General features: G+C 39.6%; 1 protein-coding gene across 1 annotated transcript in view; it reads right to left on the minus strand.

Moving 5' to 3' along the window:
* Positions 1–1,513: 1,513 nt before the first annotated feature.
* fbxw10 (F-box and WD repeat domain containing 10) overlaps positions 1,514–17,195 on the minus strand; it is a 71,278-nt gene continuing 55,596 nt past the window's right edge. The window contains exons 7-14 of the mRNA XM_073026626.1: positions 15,645–15,848; positions 15,427–15,548; positions 11,244–11,392; positions 9,822–9,964; positions 7,220–7,378; positions 6,020–6,300; positions 5,644–5,832; positions 1,514–2,927 (exon numbers count right to left, since the gene is read on the minus strand). Of these exons, the coding sequence (XP_072882727.1) occupies positions 2,134–2,927; positions 5,644–5,832; positions 6,020–6,300; positions 7,220–7,378; positions 9,822–9,964; positions 11,244–11,392; positions 15,427–15,548; positions 15,645–15,848 (2,041 nt within the window). The 3' untranslated portion in view covers positions 1,514–2,133. The remainder of the gene's footprint in view (positions 2,928–5,643; positions 5,833–6,019; positions 6,301–7,219; positions 7,379–9,821; positions 9,965–11,243; positions 11,393–15,426; positions 15,549–15,644; positions 15,849–17,195) is intronic.

Here is a 17,195-nt window from a genome sequence, read left to right on the forward strand (position 1 = left end):
AGTGCTGCTTATTCTTGTTCTAGTTTATGCCAAATTAGTGGAATACTTGGAGACAAGACAATCACAATGCAGTTTATTTTATTATGATAGCTATTCTGGGCACCGCACTATGGGACTTGGAAGGAGTGTTATGTTGATTTACCAAGCTGTATTAATAATTAAGATTTAAGCAACAGTATGCCGAAGGGACTCTGGGATATGCAACATTTGTGGGAGGAAAGGTTTTACGTAAAACCCTACATCAGGACCTATTTAAGATTGTACAAATCAAGTTGTATTCTTTGAAATAAAAATGATTAAAAGGTGGTTCGATTCAAGCTTTCAAAATGTAAGGATGAGCGTGCAGGTGGGGTACATGAGTTGGTGGGGGGTGGTTGCAATAAAGATGATCCCACTGGTTGGGAGTGAGGGACGTTTTAAAAATTTGAGCCTGGCTTTCCAAGGATGAAGTTAGGAGATACTTCTACAAGCAAAGGCTAAAAGAAGCTTGAAATCCTTCTGCAAACAACAATCTATGCTAAATCAATCACATCTTAAAACATGAGAGCCATGACATTTTGTTATGCCAAGGTATTAAGGAAGTTGTGTCAAAAGCAGGGATATGTATTTTGGGGAGCGATCATATATGACTGAAGAGGTGTGAGGTGCTAAATGACACACTCTAGTTTTTTTTCAACTTGAGCCCACAAAACCTTCGGGGATTGGTAGTGCAATATGTTTACTTGTCTTCAGTGACAGGCAAGAGAACCTTGTTCGATTTTTGTTCCTGAATTTCCCTTTTGCGTCATCGCTTCATTCCAATTTTAACGGCTTTACTGTGTGTACCGTAAGTTGTATCTAGGCTGTCTGGTTCTGGATTTGTCCTCTTGTCTCTGGCAAAAACAAGGGGTAGAAGAAGTTTGTTTCCAGGCATGCACTCAATTGGTTTTCCTAAACCAGGCTCCATCATTGTTGGCAATTCCGAAAATCTTTCTGCAAGGTCTAGTACCCAAAATTGGAAAACTCAACATTCTTGCCATTAAGTTGTGCCCCGGCAGAATATAATGTGTTGGTCCTCTAGCTTCCTGTAGACTTCATCCCGACAGTTGGGAATGTGGACACTAGGACCTCAGGATGGACATTGCAGATACGGTCGCTGAGTCAACTCTAGGTCACGCCAATGTAGAGGAAGCCACATCAGGAACACCAAATGCAGTAGACAAGGTTGGAGGAGATATATGTGACCGTTTGCCTCACCTGAAATGACTGTTTCCATCCTTGGCTGATGTTGAAGGAGGGAGTGCAAGGACAAATGTTGCATCCATTGTGAAGGCAGGGGAAAGGTCCAGGGTTAAGAGAGAGTTGGTTGTAGAGGGATGAGTGGACCAAAGAGTCAAGTAGGCAGTAGTCCTCATGAATATAGATACATAGATAGAGCTAGATTTGTCCTCTTGTCTCTGGCAAAAACAGGAAACAGAAGTTTGTTTCCAAGGATGCACTCAATTATTTTTTTCCAAATCCAAGCTCCCTCATTGTTGGCAATTCATAAATCTTTCTGCAAGGTCTAGTAACAAAGATAACTGGGTTTAAATCCTTAACAGTTTTAATTCTACTTAAGAATATATCTCAGTTGACCTATGTGGTTACCCTGGTCCTTCACAACCTCCTATAAACTGCATGTATTTATAAGCAATATCAAATCATTGTAGTTATCATCCATCTTATCATTACAATGCCAATTGAAACAGTAGGAACTAATTATTACTTAATGACTATTCAGAATTTTGAGATGATCCCACATTACCGTATCCATGCACATGATAGCTGGTTTCCATGCAGTCAGAAAGGACATACAAGCAGAGGCATGTAAACTTCCCATTCATTACTGACGAATCATGTTTTTTTAAGCTATTTCTTCATAATACAAACCGGCTCATTCTTTATCACAACAAATTATCCTGCCTTCGTTTTTTTTTCAAATCTTTACAGATTTATTTACTTTGTCAACTTTTAAAATAACCTATATGAAAGGGGACAGAAAAAAATGACATTTATAATGTTACACTTGCATCTTGCAAAAGGTTTCTGCTCAATTACTGTATTACTTTATCTGCTGTATTCTGTCTATGGTCTGTAGGCAAGTTCTGTCCAAATTCAAGAACATTTCTTTATTGCCTTCAGATTAGCTATTCCCTTTTCCTGTTCTAGTCTTTGTCGGTTCATATTCTGTTCTGTAATTATTTCTTCCTCATATTCTTTTTGTTGTTTCGGCGTCCGAAGTTTGAAGCCACTCCTATTTCGAAATGGGTTAATGTTTACACTCTGTTCAGACTTCGGTTTTGCAGCTACCGAGGGTATCGTAGAAACTGGAACCAAGAAGCCGCTGAGTTGATTTCTTTCTTTTGAATCATTTGATACTTTGTTTTTCTTGATTATGTCTTCAAATGCAGTTTGTGGCCTTTTCTTTTGACTGAAAGATTGGACAGGCTCTACAAACCCTAGAGTTGATTTTGATCGTTTAATCATTGGCTTTATTGCAAAGCACTTTGTGTTGGGGGATTGAAGTGCAAAGTTCTGCATAGGTTTTTGCTTTTTAAAATCAAATCTGGGAAGATCGGGTTGGATATCAACATACTCTTCAGTTGATTCAGTGCCCTTCTCAATTATTTTACTGCTTTTAACTGCGTGCTTTTTAGCAATAAATCTTCTCTCCATATCTTTCAAAGGACATTGGTGCTGACCCCAATCAACAGAGAGTGAAATATTATTGAGAGTGTTTATTTCTGTTTCACTAAATCCAGTGCTGCTGTGAATAGCACTGACAGTCAAGTAGATCTTCTCTGAAGTTCTTGGCCTAGACAGCCTGTTTTTTTTAATCTGCTTTAAAATATCTTGCTCACTTGCTGATAGAAACCTCGAAGCTGTTGACAACGAATCAGTCCTTTTATCTATACAAAGACGAAAAAAACGAAAATTTAAACTTGTTATATATCATAGTGGCCTTCATAATAAGGTGCAATAGAAATCAGGTAAAACATCTTTTTAAAATAACCCTCTATATTCTTTGCATTCTTTTGCGTGCATTTCACTCTTTTGAAGTATTGTGTGAAGCAAAGAAGCCACTTCACCCTATATCCCTCAAAAAGCAATGATAATCCTTTAAAGTGACAGTAGAGAGATAATCATTTACGATGATATACTAAATTTACTATGCTCTTCAAAATGCTGTCACCAGGTATTTTGTGTTTATACCAAAGGCATTTACATGAGAGCTATGGTGTTGATGTGGGGTCGGGGACAGGAACTTTAGTCCCTCTTAATTTATTAAGCAGCTTAAGGAATGTATGCATGCATCTGTTTAAAGGACTTAAAAGGCTGTCATATTTCTATACATGTCCCTGTGGGGGCATGTCTCATCCAAAATGTAGCCTCTCATACAATGCCCTCACTACTGCCCTGGTGTGGGAACATAGACTTCATGCCAAAGGGACAGGATTTGGACTTGAACAGTAAACTTCAGACCAAAGGCAAGATTGCTGGCACTGAGCCATGACTGGTAACTTATACAGACAGTCGAATAACTGACATATTCAGAATTTATAATTAAAATACTAGCAGCAAATGCACGTAAATGCTTTTTTTTTTAACTAACACTTTAGTAATGATGAGCCTGAGCATCCTTGTCACAGCTGAAATAATCCTGTGGACTATTTTGTTTATGCTACAAATATCGATCTAGTTCTATTGCTGTAAAATTCCCTTCAATTAAGGAGATGAGGAAATGCAAACCCAAGATAATAATAATGATAACTTTATTTATAGAGCACTTTTCATACAGTTGATATAGTTCAAAGTGCTTTACAGTGGGATAAAAGTACAAATATGGGAAAAAATAATAAAAGACAAGATGTTAGTTAAAAGGTTAAGTAAATAGGTTTTGAGCCAACATTTAAAAGTGTCAACTGGGTCTGCAAACACTTCTAGTTTTAGGCATTGAATTCCACAGTTTGGGAGTGTAATTAAAAAGAGCTGACTGGCCAATTACCTTTTGAGGGAGATTGTTTAAGAGACCGGCGGAAGAAGGCAACTGGATTATACAACAAAAACAATTCTGTAATGTACTCTCGTCCCAGACCATTAAGAACTTTAAAAATAAGTAAGAGAACTTTAAAATCAATTCCAAAAGATACAGGAAGCCAATGCAGAGTAGCTAGAATGGGATTGACATGTTCCCTTATCCTACTTGTAGTTAAAGTCTAGCAGTGGCATTCCGAGTGAGTTGAACTTTGTCAATAGTTTGTTTTGGAAGATCAGTAACAAGTAATCTAGTCTATTCAATATATAAGCATAAATTAATTTTTTAGCACCATTACATGACAGAAACTTTGCAATATTCCTTAAGTGTGGAAATGCTGCTCTAGTCACATTTCTTCATGTGGGATTGAAAATTAAAACCCGAATCAAGGATAACATTCATGCTAATTAACTTCTTATTTTACAAAGGGAGCCAAGTTCCCAAGTTTATCTCTCTTGGCTTTGGGACCAACCAAAGGTATTTTAGTTTTATCTTCATTTAAGAAATTATTGTTCATCAATTTCTTTATTACAGCCATACTAAAAGGCAAAGAAGATAGGGTGCTTTCATCATGAGGTTAAACCCAGATATACTGTTGTTGCCTGTTGGTTGTGGATTGAGAGAATTTGATAAACAAAATGGATCATATTTGACACAATTTTATACACTATGAATAGAGTAATGTTAACTGCTTTTTCCCGGTATTTGCACCAGCTCAATCGTTTAAGTCAGGGAAGGCAAAGTTCCATTCATGCTACAGAAACAAGCACAACTTATTCCTGAGACCATGCTGAATTAGCAAATTGACTTAGAGAAAGATAAAGTCAATAATGGCTTTTCCCTGATGACTACTGAATAATTCTGCTGTATATGTGGGAGACCAGCTCTAGGGACTCAAAACCCAGTGAAGAAGATTGCCATTTCAATTACTGTGATAGTGATGAAACAGCAGGTTGCAAATATGCCACAATAATATTACTGGGAGCATGTAAGGAATAAAACTAAATTCTACCCAATATGTCACTCTGAAGAAATATAGAATCACCAGCAACAAAGCAAGATATTGTAGGAGCTGAAAGAACCTATCTAGCTTAAGCCCCACAAAATCAGGAGGCATTTCTGTCTTGTTGCTGAGTGGCTGCCCTTCACATTCAAGATTCCCAAACTTGGACAGGTGATCACTCCTACCTAATTAATGAGTAATCGTCGTTGCTTTAAATAAAATATTGAATGTTTCAGGTCACTAACTGAAAGTTTCAAATTTCCCCACATTGTCTGCAACCTTTTGGGCAGCTGTTCAGATATCAATGAGAACTTTCTTTAATTTGAGTTTTACTCTAAAGAACTTAAAACGGGGAATCCTAATATGTTTTTCCATGAGAGTATTGTGCTGCTAATAGAACAACAATTCTGGATTGTTTTTTAGTACCGAAAGTTCATAAATGAGAATGCTTTATTGAGGGGAAACAATAAGCCACCAGTCAAAGAAGCAAAAGGGAAGAATATCATCACAGTCTATTTATCTGACCTACTAAAATTTATTTGGATATAAATCAAATATAGGAATATAAATTTTTTTAGTATCTCACCATAATCACTGCTGGACAGTGTATAATCACTTATTCTTCCTTGAGAGAACACTTCTGGGCCAATGGACACACAACCAGTTGGTGATTGTTTGGATAGAAATTCTGATTTCTGGTTAACAAGCACTGATTCTGGACCGTGATACTGAAATTCCCTCAAGTTTGGAACTTTCATAGAATCTGACTGAATTCCTTCCAAAGAGTAACAAAAAGATAAATAATATCTTGAAGGAAACCAACTCCAAAGTAATATCAATCAACATCATGTTTATCTTTACTTAACTGTGTTAAATTTTCAATGTAATAAGATCCCATAATCACAACTGAGATTTTTTAAATATTTTAGAAATCACTATCTGAGAACTTCTAAAAGACTTACTTTGTGCCAGTTGCATACATCGGCTTGACGTTAAGCGTGTATGATGGGACAGACCCTGTTGTGTGATATACTCCTGTCTATGATAGATCTTTTCATTGGTAGAACCAATTCTTCTCATGCGCTGAGCACGAACATAACTGTGTGGCTGTTTCCTCAATGGTGCCATTTTAAATAAGTCTTCTTGTGCTGGACTTTCGATGATTGACGATGGTGCTGTGTAATCCCACGTGACATCCTCAAAGTGAAATGCGACCACAGCAGCAACAGTGTTTATTACAATGCTAAATGGAACAGTGAAGAAATCTGCGGTCATTCTCAGAGAAAGAAAACAAAATTACATTCATTCATATGTTACCATCATTTCTAACAAGGCTGGCATCTATAGTATGCCTCTAACCTTGGGAGGAAATTACGGTTCGACCACATTGGGGTTCTACAGGCACAACTTGGCTTCTGAAAGTCCAACCCTACGTCACTGTTGTGAGATATGGAAACAGGTAAGGCTGGTCAATAGGGCTCTGGCGTAGGCCAATCCCCTGTACAATGAATACAGTGGATTACAGAAACATTGATGAACAACCATACCATCGACTTTGGACGATGGAGATGGGATGTCATCAGTGACCTATGCTTCACCGAGAGTTGATGGCCCAAGAAGAAGGCACACATTGGGTAATGTTTATGGCTGAACCAAGAGTGGGGCCTGGATATCTCCATGGTTCCACTAACTAAGGAGGTAATTACAGGCTTAGAGCGAAGCACAAGTGACAGAGCGACCCATGTTAAACTTACTGATAGTGGACGGTGGGGAGAAGCGCGATGGAAGCAGGATGATCCTGAGTGGCAGACTACGCCTAGGCCTGGTAGGGTGGGAAACCAAGCAAGGCTGAAAGGGTGATAACCATGTGGGGCGAATCAGCAATGAACCATAGAACGTGCAACAGTAAAGGGCCTCAGAGTCCAACACTTGGGACTAGCTGTGGGCCCGGCAGGGTGGAGTTACAGCCAATTTGAAGGAGAGAAGACAGGGCAGAGATCGAGCTGACCGGAGATGGAGGTGGGAGCTGAAGTGGACCTGGAAGGGTGAACCAAGAGCAGGGATGAGCAATGGAAAGGCACAATTAACCAGAGGAGCAGTGTGCTCGGAAGTGAACCGGGCAATGTGATTCCTTAGTTTCTAGAAATTTACATCATACCGACCTCTTTTCAGAAAGGTGAAAGGAAAGCACGGGATCACCACGGCCACTTGCTCTCATCACTCTTAGACAGGTGCCACGGTACAGGTCAAAAATTCTGATCTTCCCATCACTGCAACTGCTGAGTACCCGTAGGTAAAGATGATGGAGACAGAGTACCTCCCTGCAGCGTGACAGGGTCATAAACAACATTCTAACAACCTGCCGTGTGATAGGGTCATACATTACATTCTAACAACCTGCAGTGTGAAAGGGCTATAAACAAAACTCTAACAACTTCAACTGACATTTTGTGCTGTTGAAATACAAAGTAAATCAATGAGGGAAATCAAAAATAATAAAGGGTGATAGGTTAAGTCAAGGGTAACCATTAAACTATGAAAAGGCAAAATATTAATAGATTTGAAACAGTAACCCCATCTATTTGCCATTAATTCTGGTAGTAATGAAGAAGGCAGGCAGCCAGACCTCTTTCTGGTGGTTAGGACAGTTGTTGAAATTTTTGGAATCTATATTCCATCTCTTTATTAGCTTTTCTATTTTAACCAGGGTTCCTGAGCTTTGTAAAACCTTGGAGATGAATGGAAGTGAGTGTGTTTACAACAGTGGGGTAACCAGGAGCAGGACCTGTTAATTTATTCTGTAAAATCCACTTACTGGCAGAAAACGATTGAAAGGCAGAAATCCTATTCTATTGGGGTTCCCTCACACCCTGTGCAGCTTTCAGAGCCAACTACCACAATACTTTCAAGTCATGAAAATGCACACTGACAAATTATACAAAAAAAATAGCTTGTGAATGTGAACTGGAGGCATTCGGAGTTCACAGATAGGATGGAGGGCTATATAACATATAACCATATAACAATTACAGCACGGAAACAGGCCATCTCTGTCCTTCTAGTCCGTGCTGAACGCTTACTCTCACTTAGTCCCACCGACCTGCACTCAGCCCATAACCCTCCATTCCTTTCCTGTCCATTTACCTATCCAATTTCTTTTTAAGTGACAATATCAAACCTGCCTCTACCACTTCTACTGGAAGCTCATTCCACACAGCTACCACTCCCTGAGTAAATAAGTTCCCCCTCGTGTTATCACTAAATTTTTGCCCCTTAACTCTCAACTCATGTCCTCTTGTTTGAATCTCCCCTACTCTCAATGGAAAAAGCCTATCCACGTCAACTCTATCTATCCCCCTCATAATTTTAAATACCTCTATCAAGTCCCCCCTCAACCTTCTATGCTCCAAAGAATAAAGACCTAACTCGTTCAACCTCCTCTGTACTTTCTCTATATTGTTGACATCTTTCCTATAATTCAGTAACCAGAACTGTACACAATGCTCCAAATTTAGCCTCACCAGTGGCTTGTACAATTTTAACATTATATCCCAACTTCTATACTCAGTGCTCTGATTTATAAAGGCCAGCATGCCAAAAGCTTTCTTCACCACCCTATCCCCATGAGATTCCACCTTCAGGGAACTATGCACCATTATTCCTAGATCACTCTGTTCTATTGCATTCCTCAATGCCCTACCATTTACCATGTATGTCCTATTTTGATTATTCCTACCAAAATGTAGCACAGCATTAAACTCCATCTGCCATCTTTCAGCCCACTCTTCTAACTGGCCTAAATCTCTCTGCAAGCTTTGAAAACCTACTTCATTATCCACAACACCACCTACCTTAGTATCATCTGCATACTGACTAATCCAATTTACCACCCCATCATCCAGATCATTAATGTATATGACAAACAACATTGGGTCCAGTAGAGATCCCTGAGGCACACCACTAGTCACCGGCCTCCAACCTGACAAACAGTTATCCGCCTCTACTCCCTGGCATCTCCCATCCAGCCACTGTTGAATCCATTTTAAATGAATCCTGACTCTCTTCAGGAACAATAATCTGTATGGATATTGCATCTCCATTCAGGGTAGATAGAAGCGTACCTTCCTGAACTTCCAGTGAAGTTCAGGTGGATAAACTGTTGGGTGCTGAGGTCTTACATGCCCACGGTGAAGTAGCTGAATTGGGTATCTGTAGATTCAGGCTCAAGCTTAGACACCTGGGCCTGAATAGCTCTCACAATGTTGGTCACTGCTCTCAGGATCATTCCTGTCCTCATCTGCCAATACATGCCGCTGCTCACAATTTGCTGATCACAGCTACATTAGGCAGGTTGTTGCCGTTCTCCGTTCACCATATCACACTTCATCTTACTGCACCCTTAAGGGCTGGCTGATGCGCCTCAGTACTAACACCAATAAGTTTGCGTAGTAACGCCAGCACGGTGACACACAAGGGAATCCTACAGCAAAGTTTTCTTTTTCCAATTAGCACTAACATATTTCACAGCCTTTAAAAGGTGTTTTTTTCTCCAAAAAAAAGCATTCGAGAGATTTGCACCGATATTGTGACATTAAGGAATAAAAGGGCAGAGAAATTTCTGGCACCATGATGGAGAAAATAATCATTGTCTGTTCAACTTGTGTAATGGAAAAACAGATGTTAGATATAACACATAACACACTGGGGAAAAACAATTTTCAAAGTTTAGAATTAGTATGTATTTCATTCAATCAAATGACTCACCTTGGATGCCTGAATGTCAATAAACATTTATTAAATTTGCCAATCATACTCCAGGCCTTAACAGTTTCATCTTTGCTCCCACTAACCAAGTGCCATTGGTCGAAAGACAAACATGTGACTGGGCCCTGGTGACCACTCAGAATCTGAATATTGGGAAAGGAAAATGCATCAACTGAAACAAATACTGTGGCCGACCAACCTAATGAGAGAAATGCACAATTAACTTAAACTAGCATTTTGCATACTGTATAGTATAGAATGGACAGATCCTACATTAAGTACCATAGACCATAAGACATAAGAGCATAATTAAGCCATTCAGCCCATCATGCCTGTTACTATTTGATCATACATGTACCAGCAGGGCTAATGCTAAGCATCATTAAGAGAGCTAAGCAAAACAAGAACTTCAGTGAGTACTTGATATGAATTAAGTTTAAGAATGTATTCTTATGTGTGTGTGTGTAGGCCTCCATTAGTCTGGATAGACCATGGATTTGCACCTTGGAAAGTTTCCAGGGTGCAAGCCTGGGCAAGGTTTTTTTTATGGAAGACCGGCAGTTGCCCAAGCTGCAAGTCTCCCCTCTCCACGGCACCGATGTTGTCCAAGGGAAGGGCATCCTTATAATAGTTATGTAAACAGGGTAGTGCTGAACCTCCACAGTTGATTGCTCACACATGGTTTTCCTTGGCTAATGCAAACCGGAAAGATGATGGTCATGTATGGCCAGATTTTGGACACAGAGAATATTGTCCTCGTGATGGATGCATCGGGAGTTCCAGAATGTGTCCTTGTCAGGAAGAGATGTAGTGCATTTGTGGAAGTTTGTTACAAACAACTGCATAGTGCAGGCTCTGCTGTGTAGGTTATTTTCAGGGATACACACTGAATAATGTGGATTACATAATGCACCTTGTACTGTTACTTCTCCGAAATCTATTGCAGGAAAGGGAACAATGCAATGAAAGATTCCCGCTGACATTCCCAAAACTCCCTGATTTTCGTGATCAATTGCTGCAATTGGCATGCACTGAGGTCGAGAACTATGTACTAAGGGATTGCTGAAGTTGTGTGCAATCACTATAATGTTTACAGTTTGGAGCTCTCCAACCATTACGCACTAATTAATTGAAGTCTGTGAACTGTCAATTATTATTGTATATGAATGATAACTGATTACAGGCTAATGTTAGTGGGAGAACATAATAGTTATGAAAAAATTGCCTTGAATAATCTGCATTGCATACGTTTGATCTTTTTATGAATAAAGATTACTTTTAAATTGTAGAAGAGGATAAGTTCACATAATTGCTGATGCTGTCCCTATTGTTGCATCATATTCCGATTGTCCAGTGGGATAATGCATCCTCAAGGAATGACACAACACTGAAGAAAAAATTGATCTGTTCTTTCTTGAATACCTTAACTATTGAGTTTGATTCGAGGTTCCAGATGTGGATTTCTCCATTCTCACAGCCGCTTATCACATTCTTCTCACTAATAGCCACAGACAGAACTGGCTTATTATGCCTGAGGCTTGACAGGCATTTTCCTTGCTCGAGGTCCCATACTGGTGGTTTAAAAAAGTTATTTTAAACAACGTTAAGCAACACCATTAGTACACTGTTCAAAACAAGATTCCACATGACTGAATTATCCCAATGACAGATTTATCATTGATAATGTAGCCAATTATGATAAAATGACTAATGTTGAACATAGCTCTGTATTCAAGGACACAGTATGTGATAGGTAAGATCTGAATTATGGCATGAAATTAGGTAATAAATCAACCTGATCCTTCACTGTGGAGAAATGCATGAGAAAGTTCACTTTCAAAAAGGCAAGGATGTTAACAACAGAAACAAATAGGGAATTACTTTGTTAAATTGATACTGCAGCCTACTAAGATTAATTGTATTTATTGAAATTGGCATAAATATCATAATGAATGACATTTTCATTCTCTCAACTAGTGTTTGTGAAACTTGTATCTGCTTCACTGATGAGGCTAAAGAGTAAATTAAAGCAACTGCTTCTAGCTTCATGTTTTTACATAACACTGATGCTGCCAAGACCACATAAATCTCCATAATACTCATTTGGTTTGATTCTGTCACTGAGCTACAGAACATTTAATGCAATAGTTTTAAATTCCATATTCTTATGTGTCTAAGATGGAATTCAATTAATATTTAAGTATTTTAAATGCTAGAATTTGTGAAATAGGGACAGAAAATTGCACTCCATTTACAAAGTTCACACCATTAAGGTACATTAAGGTACATTTTAAAGATCAGTTACAAATAATAATTCTCATTAACTCATATGTTTACCTCCCCCCTCCCCCCCCCCCCCCACTTTCTGCAGGGGTTGCTTCCTCCATGATTCAAAAATTCAAAGTACATTCATCCCTCCCCACCAATCTCCCTCCTGGAACTTATTCCTGCAAGTGGCCGAAGTGCTACATCTGCCCGTTCACCTCCTTCCTCACCTCCATTCAGGGCCCCAAACAGTCCTTCCAGGTGAGGCAACACCTGCGAATCTGCTGGTGTCGTCTATTGTGCCTGGTGCTCCCAACGTGGCCTCCTCTACATCAGCAAGGCCCAAGGTAAATTGGGGGACTGCATCGTTGAGCACTTACACTCCATCTGCCAAAAATGGAACTTCCTGGTGGCCAAATATTTTAATTCAGATTCCCATCCCCGTCCCAGCATGCCAGTTCATGGCTTCCTCTTGTGCAAGATGAAGCCACCCTCAGGATGGAGGAGCAACACCTTATACTCCCTCTGGGAAGCCCACAACCTGATGGCACGAATATTGATTTCTCTTTCAGGCAAAAATATTTCCTTCCCCTCCCACGTTCCTCTATTCCCCACTCGGGCTTCCTACCTCTTCTCATCTGCTTATAACCTCTCCCAGAATCCCCTCCTCCTCCTCTTTCTCCTATGGTCCACTCTCCTCTCCTATCAGATTCCTTCCGCTCCCGACCTTTATCTTTCTTACCCACCCGGCTTCACCTATCACCATCTCCTTATCCTCCCTCCCCTCCCACCAGATTTTTATTCTGGTGTCTTCACCCTTCCTTTCCAGTCCTGAAGAAGGGTCTTGGCCCAACACCCAGACAATTTATTCATTTCCATAGATGCTGCCTAACTTGTCAAGATCGCCCAGCATTTCATGTGTGTTACTCTCATTAACTTCACTGTTTTTTTTTCCCATTTGTGTTTAATTTCTGGAATTCATTTTGACATTTAACAATGAATGCTGATAATCTATTCAGAGAGGGAAAGAATTAATGCAGCCAGTGGTATAAGACTGCTGAGTTCTGACCAACATGTTATTGCATTTGCTACATTGATAGCTAGGAGGGCCATCTTGTTGAAATGGAAGGATATATCAGCTCCTACTTTGTCACAATGGTTCTCTCAAGTGATGCTGTGTCTTAGTTTGGAGAAAATTAGAAGTCGAACCTTTGAACCTTTATTTGATCTTGAGAAGAGATGGGGTCCATTTGCTCGTTATTATCATTTCAGCTAACTGATAGATTTCCTCCACGATCGAAGTGTAAATTTTTTTTTCTCTTGAGATGTCTTTCTTTCTTGTTGGCGGTTTGATGTTTATTTTTAGAAGCTTTCTGTATGACGCATGGCTCCAGGGTTGTACCCCCAATGGGTTTCTTTTTTTCTCACTTTTCTTGCTTAGTAGGGTTTTTTATTCACAAAAATTTTCAATCTTTAAGATAATTTCTTTTTTTTGAGGCATTATAAGTGTTATTACTTCGATGTACCTGTGTTATTTTTGAATAATAATAATAAAAAGATTTGAAAAGAAAGATTGCTGAGTTATCAGCAATCAGCTATCCTGGCTTCACAGACCACAACATGGGCTAATCTAAACTGGTCCATCAAAATTATTCTAAAGCACTCCATGCTTTGACAAAAGTAGTGAAATAAATTAACAGAATGGGCCAAATGGAAATTGGATTTGATTGTTATTTCAGACTCGCATTGCTGCTTCAGATTACAAAAGCAGATGTTATGAATCTGAAGTAAAAGAAAAATTGCTGGTAGCACAGAAGGAATATATGTGGAGAGAAGCAGAACTAACATTCCAGATCTTGTTATGAGCTAAGTGCTGAGGCAAGGAATGGGAGAAGAAGTGGAAAGAATAGCAAGAATGAATGGCTCGAGTTTAACAGAAAGAGGCTGGATGCAAGACAAAGGAGGTGATGGTGAATCTGGGAGGAAACCAAAGATAGATCTCAAGGAAGTGGAAATGAAAACAGTAAAATATTACCAAAGAGGAAGATGTGTTATGGACCAAGCCCAGTGAATGAGCTGACTTCATAAACAGTTATAAGGCAACTAGCTTAAAGGATTACTACAGCTCAGCATCCTTACACCATCAATTGCATTACCTGCCTGATCGCTGTTAGGGTGCATACTTAAATTATCAGAACATAATCCAGGTTGAAGGTAATGATAGGCATTAGCAACTGTTTGATTTATCATCTCCAACACTAACAAATTTCTACAGCTGGCAGAATGCCACTGTTCTGAAATGCTGAATTTCAGTGGAAACACTGGATATAATGTATCAGCACTAAGTGACAAAAGCTTGTTCATCATTTAAGGAACTAATCAGGAAATTTGCTCAATTATTTTAAGAAACTGAAGATCAATCAGCTAAAAAGTAGAACTCAGATCAAGAGAAAACCAAAAAAAAAAACAAAAAGATGGGATTGCCCCATGCATTATTCTAAATTCCAGTGAGTACAGGCCCAAAGCTGCCAAACGCTCATCATATGGTAACCCCTTCATTCCTGGAATCATCCTCGTGAACCTCCTCTGGACTCTCTCCAGTGACAATACATCCTCTCTGAGATAAGGGGCCCAAAACTGTTGGCAATATTCCAGTGCAGCCTGACCAGTGGATTACACAGCTTCAGCATTATCTCCTTGTCTTTAAGTTCTACTCCCCTTGAAATAAATGCCAACATTGCATTTGCCTTCTTTACACAGACTCAGCCTGGGAGTCTGTGTAAAGATACATGTGATTTATGCCTCTCCCTCTCAAATTGCAGTTTGAATTCAATCATTTTATGATCACCGCCTCCTAAGGGTTCCTTTATGTTAAACTGACTAATAAGATCTGGGACTGATAACAACACCCAATCTAAGATAACCTTTCCCCTAGTAGGCTCAAGAACAAGCTGCTCTGAAAAGCCATTTCATAGGCATTCAACAAATTCCCCCTCTTGCAATCCAACACCAACCTGATTTTCCCAATCCCCTTGCATATTGAAGTCCCCCATTACAATTGTGACATTACCCTTATTACATGCCTTTTACATCTCCTTTTGCAAAGTCAACCCCACATCTTGGCTACTATTCTGTTTTCAGGACCTCCTCCGTTTTTCTATCAATATCAGTGGTACCAATATGTATCACGACTTCTGGCTGCTCACCCTCTGTTTTGAGGATTTTGTGGACGTGCTCAGAGCATCGCAGACCCTGGACAAGTTAGAAAAGTGGAATCTTGTTCAGACGCAAGTGCTTCCCAGGTAGATTAGGGTAAGATATTACCTTAAGTTTGGCTAACCTTTGGTCAGACAGTCCATTGCCCCTGATACAAGCCTGTCCTTGTGCAGGTCAAGAGAGGTTATATCTCCCATGTGACCACGGTATATGTTCATGCACGACCTTGTCATCAGGTTCCACCGTCTAAAAGTGAACAATTAACAAATTAAACAATTAAACATTTTATTTAGAAATGTGCTCCTTACTAAGAAATTTAGATTAAAGTACTTTAACTCCCACCTGATGCTGAGGTCAAAACTTCCACTAAGGACAAAATTGTGCTCCTCACATAGAAAGAGTGCCTTGATGCTTCCCGCATGCCCCTGTATGACATTGGTAATGTCTTTGGAACGATTGATATCCAAAAATCGTATTTTTCTGTCTGATGAGCCACTGGCTATCATTGTTCCTCCATTGTAGTGGATTACCCTGCTGGGATCAGTCCTGAACAATCAAAGACAGAAATGATTGAACATCGCAAATCACTTTCCATTAGATCCTTATGTTGTCATTTTTTTTACCCATGGATATCACCCATCCTTATACATTCTAAATTCAAACAGGACTAGTTAAATTAACACACTGAATTATTTCAAATCAAGTGCTTCTATTAACATGAATTTTATAAAGGAACAGCATTTAACAACAGTAAAGCTCAAAATTTTCTGCTTCGTAAAACCTCGAAGTTCAGAATTATACCGAGAACCTCTGTTTAATATATTTATAAGCACAATGCACATATTAAAATTAATATTTTTACCAGAATCTTTCTCGCCAATAAAAACAGAAAATTTTAGGATGTTCAGTGGCCAAACATCAACTCTGGAGAGAAAAAGAGGTAACACATCAGATTAACAAAACAGTCCTTCATTGGAGCTAGACCAATGAAGATTCATTGATCTGGATTTTAACTCTGTTTCCCTATCCATAGAAACATAGAAAATAAGTGCAGGAATAGGCCATTCGGTCCTTCGAGCTCGCACCGCCATTTAGTATGATCATGGCTGATCATCCAACTCAGAACCCTGTACCTGCTTTCTCTCCATACCCCCTGATCCCTTTAGCCACAAGGGCCATATTTAACTTTCTCTTAAATATAGCCAATGAACCGGCCTCAACTGTTTCCTCTGGCAGAGAATTCCACAGATTCACCACTCTCTGTGTGAAGAAGTTTTTCCTCATCTCGGTCCTAAAAGGCTTCCCCTTTATCCTTAAACTGTGACCCCTCGTTCTGGACTTCCCCAACATCAGAAACAATCTTCCTGCATCAAGCCTGTCCAATCCCTTTAGAATTTTATATGTTTCAATAAGATCCCCCCTCAATCTTCTAAATTCCAGCGAGTACAAGCCTAGTCGATCCAGTCTTTCTTCATATGAAAGTCCTGCCATCCCAGGAATCAATCTGGTGAACCTTCTGTGTACTCCCTCTATGGCAAGAATGTCTTTCCTCAGATTAGGGGACCAAAACTGCACACAGTACTCTAGGTGCGGTCTCACCAAGGCCTTGTACAACTGCAGTAGAGCCTCCCTGCTCCTGTACTCAAATCCTTTTGCTATGAATGCCAACATACCATTTGCCTTTTTCACCGCCTGCTGTACCTGCATGCCCACCTTCAATGACTGGTGTACAATGACACCCAGGTCTCGTTGCACCTCCCCTTTTCCTAATAGAACTGATTTAGTACCCCCAGCATTTTCTGTTTTTATGTTGAAATCTTGAATATGTAGATTGTTGTGTAGAAACGCACAAAAAAAAATGCTGAAGGAACTCAGCAGGTCAGGCAGCATCTA

This window comes from Hemitrygon akajei, chromosome 22 (genome assembly GCF_048418815.1).
Source record: "Hemitrygon akajei chromosome 22, sHemAka1.3, whole genome shotgun sequence".
Lineage (NCBI taxonomy): Eukaryota > Metazoa > Chordata > Chondrichthyes > Myliobatiformes > Dasyatidae > Hemitrygon > Hemitrygon akajei.